This window comes from Protopterus annectens, chromosome 10.part0, assembly GCF_019279795.1.
Source record: "Protopterus annectens isolate FY-2018-M chromosome 10.part0, PAN1.0, whole genome shotgun sequence".
Lineage (NCBI taxonomy): Eukaryota > Metazoa > Chordata > Ceratodontiformes > Protopteridae > Protopterus > Protopterus annectens.
The window spans coordinates 627,977,761-627,994,283 of NC_056744.1; the positions used below are offsets into that span (position 1 = coordinate 627,977,761).

Below are 16,523 nucleotides of genomic sequence, written 5' to 3' on the forward strand. Positions count from 1 at the left end.
CATACTTGTAACTATAATGCACTGGTACCTGTGTGGACAATACAGTCTGCTAAGAATATAATAACTACTTCTAACTCTAATACCAGAAATGTATCATATAAACTGTGCAGTTAGCTAGTAACCCCATACTTGTTAGCATAATGCAGTTTTTTCCTAATATAATTCGCTCTTAGCTGTAAAACAGGAAATAAAATAGATATAATCAAATCAAAACTTAAGACATAATATTTACAACATGGGGGTTTTATTCAAGTAACATTCCTCTATCATATGGGTGTATGTATGAGATTTTATATAGATATATAGATATATATATATATATATATATATATATATATATATATATATATATAAAAACAGATATGGGTCTACTTAAATTGATCTATATATATATATATATCTATATATATATATATATATATATATATATATATATATATATATATATATATATATATATATAAACAGATATGGGTCTACTTAAATTGATCTAATAAAAATAATGTCAACATGAAAAATATCGAATGAAAAATCTAAACAAAAAATACTGACAAAATTGATGTTATAGCAGGAAAGGCTATATACCGTTTCCCAATGTATTGTGATCTCGGAGTTGGTATACTTAAGGAGTAGAGAGTGTGGGATGAGGGGCCTTAATCCCAGGATGGCAATTATGAAATTTTAGAATGCAAACAACCATATGGCCGACATTCAAAATCTCAACATTATGAATAAATCCACAAAAAAGGAAATAAAATTTCCTTTAAAAATGCTAGTTTTGCATAGTTTTGCATTATGACAATACGTAATGTGTCTTTTTAGATGTGATAAAGGCATTCAACATTATGAAACATCACATTCCGTTGTCATCTATCACAACAGTTAGTCAACCTCACCAGCTAAACACAGACAGAATCAAGTGGTACATCAGAATGTTACTATTTTTCATTTCATCTGATTCCTCTTAGGGTTCCTCACGAATCAGTGCAATATTCCTTCCCCCATTTAGATAACAATATATCCCCTTAATGTGTCAAACAAGGGTCATACAGTCTGCAAACAACTTAGCCCCATCTGTTTCTGTTGTCTCCTCCCAGCTTCAGAATAGTTTTATTTGGGTACAGAACTGGTTAGTTGATTTAGGTGTCCAGCTTAATGTGCCAAACTCAAGAATATTACAGTATTACAGACTCCTCACACTTATAAATCTCACCATGGGACAAAAGTGGCCTGTTGAACTGCTCAGTTCAGTGAAACTGATGGGTGACATAAATCAGAACTTGAGATGAGATCAACACGTTGTGCTGGCAGCACTTAGAGAAAATCAGAGATCTTCCCTTTCAATTTAAGCATTTGTTTTAGATGGGGCAGATTGTGTTACTACTGCTCAGTCTTACCTATTACTTAGCTTGCTGTATATGCATCTAATATTCTCATAAATCTATACTTGGGTAATTGTTTAAACTAGGGCAATCATACAGTCACAAAACTACATTCATCCCAATCACCTCTATTATAGCAACCATATAACAGACAGTAAATTTGCATCTCGGCATCCAAGTAGAACTCACTGTTGTATGCTTTTTCTAAAAGAAATACAACTGAAACTCAATGACTACCAAACAATTATGTCTACAGACTGGATTCAGCATGTTACATTTCCCACAGAAATGTAGAGCTATTGAGTTCATGATGAAGTGGTACATATTAAAATGAAGCCTCCATTCAGAGTCTATCTCAGACCCCAAAATCATTATACTGTTTTGGTGACCCAGCATTTTACCTTATTGCTTTGAAGCTATAGAACTCTGAATCCTTTATGATCCATTAAAGCCTTACTAAACTGACTTTTAAGAAGGCACTCAATATTTAATGAACTAGAAATGCAAGTTTGTTATGGCATCAAAGGAACTGATTTGGTAATTTACCTTTTCCTCTCAGATTTCACTAATTTTATATGTCTCACTATAAAAATATGTCCAATTTAGAAGTCAAGTATGTATATTTTTCTCTCTCTCTCTCTGTTATGTGATAATTTGATCTCTCCATATATGTCAAAATACGAATAATACCAAACTAAGATTTATTTTGTTTAAACTGATCTATTTATGTCTGCTGTTTAATGCTTACTATGTTTGCTACTCATACATTTGGTACAGATTGTTTCATTAAGTACGTGTCTTGTACCTTACGGTTTACACACACAAGCAGAATGTGCCTATTTGTTTATTGGAACTTGTCCTATACTGATATAAATCATTTTGTACTGTACATTATGTGATATCCTAAACTGTACGGTCTACAAACTTGCAACTTTCTGCTGAAAACGGCTCTACCCACTCCTGAACTTCTTGGTCAACAAACATAAATAAGAGTAAACAAATAAAATTACCTTCAGGGCACAGCCCAAGAGCTTCATAAGTAATGAGCTCATTTGCAGAGAAACAATCATGAAGTTCAACCACATTCACATCACTGGGACTCAGAGCAGATTTCTCAAAGCATCTTCTGGCAGCTTCTTTGGTCATGTCGTACCCAACCTGCGGAGAGAAAACTCTCATTATCATTCCATGCAGACAGATATGACAAAGGCCCTAAGTCCATTTAAAATGTACAGAGGTTATGACGACTACATGACTCAAGTCTTTCTGCATAGGACTGCCATATATCTGGACAAGTCAGTCTTCTGAGTTGGCATCAGCTACCAAAAAGCTGTAGAACTGGTAGTTAATGGCTGTCACAATGTAAAGTGACTAATTTACCATGTTAGAAGATGCAGTTCACCTGTATGCCTAGACAGCCACAGCGGCCAGGCTCTGACTAAAGCAGGCAGAGATGTTTTAGTACAGACGTCAGCTTGTATGTATTAGTCCCAGTGCTTCTGTCATTATCCACAGTCAGGTAACATTAACTTTACCACAGCAGGCTGAAGTATCATCATCTCCATCACATACTCTCTCTCTCTCTCTCTCTCTCTGTTGCTTACTGTTTCTCTTTCTTGTTTTCTTCTACTTTCTTCCTATTAAGCTCCATTCCAGTCAAGCTTTTCTCAGTTTCCTTCTTGTCATTCTACCCCTATCTTGGCACCATAACAGTTCTGATTCTTTTCATTATTTTAAAACAGCATTTACATATACATTATATTGTTAACACCATTTATAATTCATGTGTGCATCCCTTGAGATGTGCCACGAGTCTTGCAATAACCATCAACCAACCCGGTTTCATTCCACTCCTTTCTTTGTCATTCAGCTATACACAAACACGAACACACACACACACGAACACACAACACACACACACACACACACACACATTTAATCCACTGTTGCACATACTCTCTATGTGCAATAGTCCGTCTTCAACAGGGGCTTACGTATGTCCTACAACAGTCATAGTCATCCTGCATTATTTTGTAATAACATCCAGTCCTAAAAAGCAGACAAATAAATAAATAAGTTCAAATAAACTGCAGGGTTTGATGACATATGCTATATCCCATCAAGTCTTCACTTTCCTGTTACCTTCTGCAGTCCAAGCTATTTTTCAGTTTGGGCTCACCCTTGACTCCCACACTTCCATCTGCTCTTCCCCTTTGTCTCATAGTGTCAACATATGCCAAGCACTACTGGTACACAAAAACATCCTTTCCAAACACTGCCACAGTGTGCATGATCACCTGGCTCCTTGGTTATTTGTACAGCTCTAAAAAACCAAAGACTTTGCTATCGGTGGAGTTCTCCACGGACAGGTCATTCACAGGTCATCTAGCCTACTGTAGTACTCCATCCTTGTTTACACAAATGCAAGTGGTAGCTAACTACTTTTATGTTTAAAGACAGTATTCATGTCCTATCCTTACCGTCTTCAAAAATCTGTTATGGCATCTGACTCACGAATGTGGATCTCATCTGTAATCATCTGTCTTCCTCTTTGAGCTTTGACCTTAGTGGTCAAGGCTTCAGTGATAGAAGGCAGAGTGCCATCCCCACCCTCTTCAAAAAAAAAAAAGTTTTCTTAAATCTAGCTCATACATTTAGAGATTACTATCTATACATCTGCCCTCTTCTTTGAGCTTTGAATACTTTAGATTATCCCTTACTGGGCAAAGAATACCTAGGTGGAGGTCAGTAAAATAAATAACTTTCAATACTATCCTTAAGACCTAATATATTGTGTACTGCCTACTTTGCTCCTTTCTGCTGTGAATCCTTTTGTAAATGTGTAGCAACAACATTCTTGCAAAGCAAGTACTGTTCTTTGATTTAATGTGTCACTCAATTTAGAGTAATCTAAAGCAACAGGCATAAAAAACAGTGATCTATAATCATACAGCTTTGCTTATATATTTTTCATCACAATAAACTATCTAAAATAAGTACATTTCTTATAGTACTTTTATAGGAACCTCTTAGAACATAGATTGTACATATACAAATTGAGTAGCTTGCTTTGCTTTCATTTTTCCACCATTCCCAGCCACCCCCAGCGCTACTCATGCTTTTTACTCTTTGTTACTTTTTATACAAGATTTTCCTATGCTTAAAGCAAAAACTCAACATTCTAATATATTACATCATGAACAATACTTTCTCATTCTCCTTTTGTTAAGCTTAATTCCTGGCTCCCTGACAAGTAAACCAATCATTCAATTGTCTCAAACCTCCCAAATGTGAACAACATTCAGAAGTAAAAAAACAGAAAAAAATCATTTACCATGGGACAGGCTCCCCTACACTTCCACACCCCTGCTACTAATGTATCTATGCACACATGGGTCTATGTCAGATAATCAAGTGGTCAGATTATCGACACTTACAACATTAAGACAACGATGTCAACGTTGCCAAATATCAACTATAAAACAAATACATCCATTACACAGATTTTTGCATGTGGCAAGTCCCCTGCACCCTCTGCTAATTATATATATATCAACTCCAAGATCACCCTACAGCTGAGAAACCCCACTCCCTGCTTAACCACAATCTTGGACAACCACCTACTGCCATACTTAAATGTTCTGCAGTGCTGCAGTCTTGGCACTGTAGGTGTCAATCTGACCATTTGATTATCTGACAGATACAGATATATATATATACATATATATATATATATATATATATATATATATATATATATATATATATATATATATATATATATACACACACACACACACACACACACATATATATATATATATATATATATATATATATATATCTATATCTATACACACATACAGAGAGAGAGAGAGAGAGAGAGATGTCACATTATCATGGGGAAAGGCAAATTTCTGGTGCATCAGCAATTCATCTTTATGGTTAAAGTCCAGACAGGTGCACACTAATGATGCACAAATGTGTGTTGATCACAAGTGTCTTGCAGACAAACCTGACTCCCTTAATTAGTTTTACAGTTCTTGCTAATCTAAACAATAAATTCCAAACAAATATACATTACATGGAAACAAATACCAACTATAAGTTGTTTAATCTTTCTATAAGTATTCACAACCTCTCCACAACCACAACTAATCTACTTTCTTTACTATTCAACCCTGAATAAAGATAATTATCAAGTTAAATATACAAATTCACCTTTCTCAGTAAACACAGTTGCTACTAGCTGGGGATACTGAGAAAGATCTTGGACCATTACAGTCAACCTATGCTTACAACTATATTGCAGTATATGTAAAAGATAAAAGATAACTAATATAAAATGCAGCAGCATCTGCAATAAAATAAAGGAATTTCAATCATCTGATTCAAGATCTAAAACCTCTGTCTGAAACATGGGTCACACCTTATATACACGCCAGTCAATTTACAATTCTAGGATATTCAGTATAGGTCTCTCAGAAAACAGAAGAGATCTGCAGGGCCAATGAAAATGGCACAACCATCCTTGAAATTTAGGTTGTACAACAATCAAGTTGCTCATCTACCAGGTTATGAAGACATACTAGAAAACATAAATATAGAAAACTAAACACATAAATCTACATTTCCTGTATACATCCATGGCCAAACGATTTAAAATTACTTCTGCATTTAATCAACTAGTCTGATGACAACTGCATTAGTGAATTGGTACCACAAAGAGACTTCAAAATTACTTGGAATCAGGACTTTCAAGATGGCTACACAATGATCAACAGGAAGACTACAGTGAGAGAAAGGGATGGAGAGAGAGAGAGAGAGAGAGAAAATTAAAATTGAGAAAATTAGGCCAATAAAGACTACCACATTTGGGTAGAATTCAGTTAGCGTAATTACACTGCCTGGATGCCAGCAAAGAAGCAATTTAGAGAAAGCAATGGAAAATCAATCAGAAAAGGAGAAGAAAAAACTTTCTGGAAAGAATCTTGTAGTTGTTCAGCAAAAACCAGTACAGTTTCCAGTTTTGGTACAGGAGATAGTTTGTAGTAATTTAGAAGATAAAATAAATTAAATTAAATGTATTCAGATATGTTTAAAATAAGGGAAACATTGAAGAAATAAAGTCAAATAACAAGAAGCCAAACAAATGAAGAAGCTTTGACTAGCTACTCAGACGAACTGATAAAACTTCAATAATCAGAGGTTGAAAAAAAAACTGGCTGAGGATCTCTGGAAGAGTTATTTCAAGAAATGCTGGAATTACAAAACAGTGCCTATGTAAAAAACCTGAGATTTTCAGTAGTACATACAACTGGACTGGTGTTCCACAACAGGATTTGCTTACTGAGACAGCACATTTTATGCTCCAAATCTTAACATGATAAACCAGCCAATACCTTTATTAGTAAAGATGCAGTCCTACTAGCAGAAAGAGTTGCTTGTGACAAAAGGGAAAAGCATTAAAAGAAGAGGCAGCATAGTGTCTGAGGAAAATGATTATTCACTGTACACCAGGCAGAAGAGAAGCATGTTTATCCAGGGAATGTTGAAGGGCAGGTGTGAGATTCAAGCTGCTGTATCCAGCTTTTTTCAGAATAATTTTCATTTAGGATCACAGACATTTTTTCAATGCAGAACTGGCAAAGGAGGAAATAAAAAAGAATGACACAGCAAAACAGTGATCCGGGAAGCAGAAGGCGACTCTGCTTCTCCTCCTAACGCCAATAACAAAGCACATGCAAAGACTTATCCCTAGAGACGTATTGCTAGGGCAGATAATGTTTTCCCATCCTGTTCACTCCTGGAGAGTTTCCTTCACCCTGGGGCCAAATAAGGTGGAGCCATCAAAGGGAGAATTGATGAATGATGTCTTGAAGGGCTCCACAAAATCACAAAGGAGCATCCAGGTGTGCCTTCTTACGGCAATTGCTGGAACTGTAGGCTCTCGAAGCTCCCACAGAGGCATACAAAATCAACCTCATGGAGGTGACTGATAGGGACCAAAGGCTGGCCAGCTGTGAAGAAACAATCTTCTTGTCCTTTGCAGACATGGACCCTGTGAGAGAGTACTGAAAAACTCCTTCATCAAGTCCCTCTGAAATCTCTTAACATGTGCCAAATCTGTCCAATGCCCTGGACTCCCTGCTAGAGGGATGGACAGAAGAACTATGTTCAGCAAGTTTTTTCTTGGTGGCTGCTGCTACTGCCATAGCATCTACTTTGAGACTCTTGCTCTAAAAGGCAAAAACCTTCAACACAAATAGGTACTTATTAGGCCTCTTGGGAATAGGCTTTGTGACCTCCAGGTCCTTCCCCCATCAGGGAGACTACCTAGGACATAGCTGAACCACTCCAAAAGCTTTGAGAAGCAGTGACTCCTCCTGGTGGTGGTAGTGGGGGTGGGGGCAGAAGAACAGCCACCTTTCTGTCTCAAGATGTTGAGAATTTCACCAAAAGAGACTTCCTGAAGGGGTGATCCAGGGGATCCACCTCCTTCATTGATGTCTTCGGTTAAAGATTCCTGCAGGATGCTCCTTGGAGGACTGAGAAGTATGGACAGAGTCTGCACGCTTGATTGGGATGGCTGTCCTGATCGGACAAGATGAAAAGACTCAGTGCCCAAAGCAGACAGTTGTGGAGGGGGTGGACCCGAGGGGAGCAAGGATGCTTTCTCCCCAGAGGTGGAAAAAGCTCTCTCCAGTACTTCAAAGGCAGACATAATGGGGAACCGAGAAATGACCTGGTAGGAGCTGAAGCCACTAGTCCAGGATGGGTCAGATCATCCCCATGATCCTGCCTGGATGCAGAGGTCAGAGCCAAGCTGTCAAGTGCCAAAGTCCCAAGAAGAAGGGATGGCTCTGAAAACATCTGAGTCGAGCTCAACCCCCCATATCTGGTGCCAATGCTGTAAATCTGAGATCCTTCAGGCTCCAACAGTCTGAGCTGTCTGGATCAGAGATGGTGTTAAGAGTTGATGAAGCCTAGGCCTTTGGATCTGGCACAGACAAACTCGAAATTCTTGGGTCCAAAGACTCTGAAACCAAGAGACATTTCAGAGTAGGAGTCAAAAGTTGGGACTGGGCTGGTGGAAAGCTCACAGGTCAAATAGGTTCATAGGTGTTTACTATTCTAACAACCACAAGTGCCTTTTTAAGCCTAGCCATGCAGCCAAATCTCTGACAAGTTCTGATACCCTTGATAAATGTAAGCAGGGGCCTGGGAGATGAACCCTTTACAGGTTACCTGCTTGCATCAGAGATATACATGCCAAACCATGGATGAATTTCCAGTTCCCATCCAATTGTCCAAGTTGCACTTGAATTGGATTAGGTAGGAACTCTGCTTCACATGGATGGGGAGCCTGTTCCATAGACGGAGTAGTCTCTGGGATACATACCTATCTCTCCAGCAGGTCCTACTTATATCACCAGCAAGGTTTAAGTCTTTAGAATGGGTAATTCTGGTACTGTCTGTTCTGTGGATATGCAGGAGGTCCATCAGAGTGGGGTCTGACAATGCCCTGTATGCCAGGCATATATCTCCCCTCAAAAACCTGTAGGAGAGAGAATACAGGGATAGGACCTTGAGGCGGTCTGCACAGGACATATTATTTATGCCCTGTATTCATTTAGTGAGGAACCTATGTGGACGGTTCCAGTTGTTGGATATGTCTGGTTAGGTAAATACCTAAGCAGGCATTGAACTCAATGATAGGTCTGATGAATGCTGAATACAGTGGAACGATGACTTATTTGGACTTAGATGCCATACCTTTGTTTATAAGTTGCCCAACATAGAATTATTTCCTCACAACTATAGACACATGATGATCAAAGGGTAGATTACTATCTATGTGTGTCCCTAAGTCCCTGACTACTGGGTCAACTCTAAGGGGTGTGTTGTCAATATGATAGTTACCAGGGGCGGATGATTTCCCAAAGGATATTATTATGCATTTCTTGTCATTTAGTTTTAGTCCATGACTCTGACACCAGTTGTTTATCTGTGTCAGCCTCTCCTGGAGGACATAAAAAATAGGAGAAGGACATGTAATGACTCCCAACTGAATCTGGGTTCTGAGAAATTTTTTTATCATGGTGTCCACATCTGCATCTGTTAGACTCCTAGCTGACCTGATGGGCTTGTTGAGAACGACAAGACCTAATCCTATTTTATGTATAATTTTTTAAAACCTATAGTATAGGGGTAGATACAAAGGAATTTAAAAATAGAATTATATGTTAAATGGAAATAGAAAAAGAAAGTAACCACTTATCTAGCCAAAATGACCACTTAAGCTAAAGGTGACCATGTCCAACACTGAAGTGCTGAATGAGGTTGGAGGTAATCCAAGCAAGAAAGGATTATCAGTAAGGGGAGGAGCTCATGCTACAGAGCCAAAGTCAATTGAAGTGGCTGAGGCTGTAGAACAAGGTGGTTTACGATTACCTGATTTGAAGGATATTTTAGAGTTATGCAATTAAAACTCACATACATAAGGAGTAGAAGGTTATAAGTCAAAGTGGAATGAAATTAAATAAGGGGAGTCTGAGAAGTAAAGAGGAAGAGGATGTTGGACTCAAGCCCTTAAGAAGGATAACAACCACACTGAATATTATATTAATAAAGTAGCAGAAAGTATTCTAAAAACTAAGCCAACATGGAAATGAGGAAAGGAGATGTTACCAATAGGGCGGACTGCAAGTAGAGGAATATTAAGTAGTCAAGTGAGGACTGGAATTTACTAGAGAAAATCAGCTAAGCAGACAAGGTCTTGGGAGCAAATAACTTGAGAGGGAAAGGTAACAGAGTGGGATGAGGCTAAACAGAAATCTGAATAACAGATAGAGACTAAAATGAAAGATCATTTCTGTTTATTTAGAAATTTTTAGTTTAGTCTAAAATACAAACACAACAGGGGGTTGGTATGGTAAAATGGTTAAGTCTTCACCTATATACACAAGGTTCAGGGTTTGATTCTGACTGCAAGTTAATGGGCTAAGCTTGCAATAGCCTTCAAACTGATTTGATTGTCTAGTATCTGTTTTTTGACATCACTGCTACAACTGGAATTATGGAGCAGAGAGACTTGGGAAAGCAAGAAAAACTTTTCTTTGCATTATTTTAACAAAAATTACCAAACAATAAAAACCTGAGATGATGTAGATCTCTAAATCTAGCTCTTGCACTGAGTAAGACTGAAATCAAACAGCTAAAGCAAACAATTTTTCCTTTTGCATGTAACTGAATTGTTTTAGTCTCTGTTGAATGTATTCAGTCATGTGAAAGAATGCAGAAGTTGGTGTTATTGTTTTTTCTCATTTATTTGATCTTTTTTGTAATGCAGAGCTAGTTCATATTTTCTACTGAGGCTGAAGCTAGGGCTAAGCTTACTGTATTTGGAATTTTTTAGGTTTTTTTTTTTTTTTGGGACTTGCCACTGGATTTTTGCTCTCTCTCTTTCAGAACTGGCTAGCAACCTGGACTTTTCTTGCTTGGACTGGATTATTTTTCTGTTTTTCTTGTTTGTATTCTTTTTCACAGTATAATTTCTGGTCATCTCTCTATCCCACACATGGGCATGGCAACTTTACTTTTCTAATATTCTTTAATAAATAACAAATGCAAAAGCAGTGTCCCAGTTGTGTGAGAAATGCTCTCCCGTGGAAGGGAAAGAAATAGTAGAATTACTAACTTACTCACTTTCTCCAGAAGATGAAGAAATCACCCTTTGCACCTAAGTAAGTTAAAAAAATGCCCTGGATGTGGGGTTGTAGTCTCAATGTAGGCAAAATTCTCAGTACAGGTGAAAATCTCAGTTTAGGCAAAAACCTGTGTGGTGGCTCCCAGTCTTCCTTGTTGCACCTAAAAAAAGTTATATACCTCAGTTTTTGCTGGTTCCTGGTCTTCCTTGTTGTACCTAAAAAAGCTATAAAGTTCCCTGAATGTAGGGCTGAAATCTCAGTGCAACAAATCTCAGTGTTGGCTAGTGGTTAAACAGAAAAGATTCTCAAGTGTCCATTCAATGCAGAAATACCTCAGTATTTGCTAGTGGTTAGATAATAGAAACAACAAAAGTCTCAATTGCTCGTTTACGGATTTTATTATAATCTTTGTAGTAAGCTAACTGGGCGCTGTAGAGTACTGGTTAAACAGTGACTGAAGAGCTCTATTTATTCACAAGTTTGGGGGGGCTGTCCCGGATGTTTGACCAATCATCATGAGTGGGTGTGGGAATGGAAAATGTCTTTATTACTACGTTGCTGATGACATACTGGTCAAGCCCGGGAAACCCTGGCACTCAAAATTCAATGGTATACAATCTTTAACAGATTCAGAATTTAATAGAATCACAAAGCGTTCAAATTAATAAATCTCAAGGTTTGTGAGTAACAATAATCTGAAACTTTGGCTTTATATGCTGAATAGTATTCGTATTGCCCTTTAGTGTCAAAGTTTAAAAAACACAAGAAAGACACAATATTCTTTAATATGGAAAGTGAATCCTTACTTAACAACAGTGTCTTTGAATATACTGTCAATTAATGTAAAGGATGTTCATCTTTTTTACTAAATTGAAAATGCTGATGAAATACAGTGCGAGATGAATGGAAAACTTTTTTTTCTTACATGAAATGCATACAATTTCTGATATGTAGTGTAGTTTTATAAAGAAAAAAAGTTCAAATTGATTAGAGCAACATATAATAACTCTGAAATGACAAAAAGGTACTGGGGTTATGATTATTAAGAAATCTTGTAATTGTGAAGTTAAGATACATTATTGTGGTATGAAAGGTAGAGTGATTGTAGTTTGTTTGTTAGTAGATCATGTCTATGTATGCTCTTTTTTCAAGATAGCAGTAATTTCCTGAAAGCATAAGCAATACAGTGTATATTTTAGGTAACTCAACCATAATTATTGGAGGAGATTGGAATGCTGCTCTTGTCACATCATGCTTCTATTATGAGTGGACTAAACTGAATGTGCTGAGAATCAAGAGTCCTCAAACTAAATTTGCCAAAAAAATACTTTTGGGGCGCAAGCCCTCCACCCCACAACTTACATATAATAACTCCATGGTTGCACCAACTCAAAGAAGGGGGACATTCTCCCCAAAAGGGCATCACTGGTGGCAGAACCCACGGGCAGTGATTTCCTAAGAAGGAACTCTGATCCTCACCAGGTTGAACTTCAGGCAACTGAAGCTCGAGAATTCAATCTTCGTCCACCTGTTGGTTACCCAGTATATCGTCCCTATTCCACAGCAAGAATATATACCAAATAAAAAAAGTGAAATTTATACAAGCATTTTTATTGCAAGAAAATTTAGTAGATGGTTGGTGAAAAAAAATCTAATAATCACGCCTATACTCATATTTCCTGTATAGTGGAATTATCCTCCCAATAGACTTTTTTCTTTCCTCTTAAGATGTTTTAAGTTACGGTGATTTCAACAGTTTTAGTTGCCCTTCTTCAGCTCATTTAGCAGGTAATTTCATGCTGAAATATAAATTTATAGTATATACATGGCAAAAGGAAAATGTTAGCAGAGTGGTTTAGTTCCAGTGACTTTTGTGAAGAGGCTGGTAATATCATCAAAGAACACTGGTATAATAACTATAATAATGCTATCCCCTTCAGATACAAATGAGATGCTTTTAAAGCTACTATTTACAGTTCTATCATGTAGTGGCAATTTTCAGTTAAAAAGAAATTATAAATTAAAATTCAGCACACAGATGAACAGTTGATGATAATGTTATGTTAACTAATCATTAACTATGTTAATATACCTTGTTTTAGAAAAAAAAACTTTAGAAGAAATAAAACACAAAAAAAGTTCAAAACTATAGAATATAGTACCAAAGGCAAGCGTCCAGTCTGGTGGACCCCAGCCATAAACAAGCTCTACAACAAAAGGAGGAAGCTACTACAAGATAGAGCAAAATCCTTGAAAGGTAAGACACCTTTGATCATTATAAGTAAAAAACTAAGAGCTCTCATAAAATCATCCAAGGCAAATTTTGAGAGAAAAATCGACAAGGACTCTAAAGAGAATCATAAGGCCTTCTTTAGCTATGTTAGAAACCTAGGAGGAAACTCCCAGATATGCTCAGAATTAGTTCAAAATGATGTGAAAATTACTGAACCTACACACATTGCCAACATACTGGCTGACAGGTTCAGTGCAAACTTCTCCCCCCCCTCCCCCCCAAAAGGAGAGATATCTATTCCAGAGGATTGTAGCCCCCCAAACATCTCCAACGCCCAGGTGAGAACTGCCCTCACTAAGGCAAAAACACAGCATCCATGGGACCGGATGGTGTCCCCGGCTGTGTGCTTCATGAACTCAATGAGGAATTAAACCCACAGTTAGGACAGCTGTTTAATCTTAGCCTCACCTCAGGATACGTACCCAAGGAGTGCCGCACGGCGACTGTGGTCCCACTTCATAAGGGCGGTGCCTCCACAGACCCTGGAAATTACCGCCCATTAGCTTGACAAGCCTTATCTGCAAAGCCATGGAGAGGATCATAATGGAACTCATAAATAAAGACATAGGGAACTTGCAGACTTTGGATCCAACTCAGTTTGGCTTTGTCAAAGGCAGATCCTGCCTCTTAAACTTGGTTGACTTTTTCGAGACAGTCACCAAGGCCATTGATGAGGGAAAGGCAGTCCATACAGCCTACCTCGACCTGGCAAAGGCCTTCGACACAATACCCCACTCAGGTATCATCGAAAAACTCATCAGCTTGAATGTAAACCCATACATCACAAGATGGGTTGCAAACTGGCTAAGTGACAGAACCCACAGGGTCAGAGTTGCTGGAGCCATGTCAGACTCAAAGCCTGTCACAAGTGGTGTCCCACAGGGCTCAGTCCTGGGTCCACTCTTGTTCGGCATCTACTTTTCTGAAGTACAAGCAAACACAGGAGGGTTATGGCTGACAAAGTTTGCAGATGACTGCAAACTGGGCCATAGTCGAAAACACATCTGACACAGATATCCTCCAGAAGGGCCTCACAGAAATGGATAACTGGTGCCAGAGCCATGGCCTGAAGTTAAACGCCAAAAATGCATAGTCATACCCTTTGGGAAAAACAAGGCTACCCCTAGCTACCATATAGGTGGCAATCCACTGAGCACAGAAAAGTCATCAGAGATCTGGGGACCCAGGTTGACAGTAGCCTTCGCTTGACACTCATGTTGCTAAAGTAGTTAGGAAAACCTTCTATATCACCCACCTGATCATGAAGGGATTCACATCTAGATCAAGGGAGGTCATCTTCCCCCTGTACTCATCACTTATTAGACCTATGATTGAGTACAATGCCCTGCTCGAATGTATCTGACCAGACACCTGCTGCAGCTTGAAAGGCCCCAAAAGTTCCTCACCAAAAGGATAAAGGGTCTCAAAAATATGTCTTATGCTGCCCGACTGAAAGAACTCCAGCTCTATTCAGTCTCATACCGCTTGCTCAGAGGTGACCTGTGCCTGACATATAAGGCCATGTCAAACCCAGATTTGATGAATATGCTTCACCTCAAAAATCTAGATCCCTCAGAACCACAAGGGCGGAGACTTAAACCTTGACACGGTTATAAATAGAACGTGCTGGAGGGACAGATTCATCACCCAGAGACTCCCTATGCTGTGGAACAAAATCCCGGTACATGTGAGGCAGAGCACCTCTCTGGTCTTGTTCAAGAGGAATCTTGACCAATGGATGGGAGATTGCAGATATACCCCAGGGATTACTTCAGCGTCACTGCTTGACAGAGGCACAGCAAAATGATAGGCATAGTTTTTATTCAAACTAAAGGGGTGGCGAAAGCCACATAACTATGGGCTAGGCTTATAAATGCCCTTGGGCAGATAGCCTAGTATGAACCTATGAACCTATGAACCTATGAAAGAATTTTTTAAAAATGCTTATTTATTTAAAGATAAAATTAGTAAACTGTTGAGAGTATAATTATACTCTCAAAAAATTAAAGAATTATGTTGGAACAAAGATGGGCAAACAAACAGGGATTAACAAAACAGTTCAATATTTTACTAAATTGGCTTATTAATACTCCTTTTAAAGCCTTAAATGATTTTAGCATCGCAACAGAAGATATATTTGGCATCATAACAAAATTAAAAAGAAAAAAAGGGCCAGGTTCAGATGGTAGAATGTTATACTAATGTTAAAGGTTTAGTGTTGTACTTGTTATAGCTAGTTAAACATTCAATTATTCCATTTTGGAATACTCCTGTACCAATGCAAGTAGCTGATATTATATTAAGAAAGAGGGTAACAATGGCCTTTTACCTGAGAATTATATGAATATATCTTTTTTGAACAATGATTATAACTGCGATGGCCTTAAATAATAAAATTATACTTCAGTTAAATGTGAATGTTCATATATTCCAACTTGTTTTGTGCCCATGTTGTTCCATATTACAGGCTAATCACCTGCTTCAAGCATTAACTTATAATGTCAAAGTAAAGATAAAACAATATATTTAATAACATTATATGCTTCCAAAGCATTTGATCTATTAAACAGGTGATATATATGGCAAGTGTTGGATATTATAAACTGACAGATATGTAAAAGCTATAAAATAGGACTTATGCTTTTTTGAAGGTTATTAGGCAATATGTTGATAAATTTAACTTAAGACTGAGGATGAGTAAGGTTGCCTACTCTCAATTTCATTTTTAACTGCTGTTATCCCTTTATTAAACAAAATTCATACATCGTTAACTGGGTTGCATATTACAGATGAGATAATTACCCATACTGTGTATGCTGATGATATTATAATTACATCAAAGAATTATGTTCAGGATTCACAGAATATTAAATATTTATTTTCTAAGGCAAAAGATACTGTAGGCTACAGCATTAATTATATGAAATAAGAAAGACTAATTCTATATTCAATAACTTCAATGCATTGATTTAAGGATCCCACTTAGTACAAAATGTTATATTCGTGGCTATATGTTACATCACAGAATGTAATGAAGTCATTAAGAATGCATACAAAAATCTTTATGTTAAAAAAACAACAAATTTGATACTTTCATAGTCAACACTGCTTGCATGATGGGTAGAATTAATATTATTA

At 37.6% G+C, this 16,523-nt stretch overlaps 1 protein-coding gene across 1 annotated transcript in view; it reads right to left on the minus strand.

Annotated features, from left to right (window-relative positions):
• Nucleotides 1-16,523, minus strand: part of SCP2 (sterol carrier protein 2) — an 854,319-nt gene that overhangs the window by 571,667 nt on the left and 266,129 nt on the right. The window contains exon 6 of the mRNA XM_044085453.1: nucleotides 2,393-2,540. Within this exon, the coding sequence (XP_043941388.1) occupies nucleotides 2,393-2,540 (148 nt within the window). The remainder of the gene's footprint in view (nucleotides 1-2,392; nucleotides 2,541-16,523) is intronic.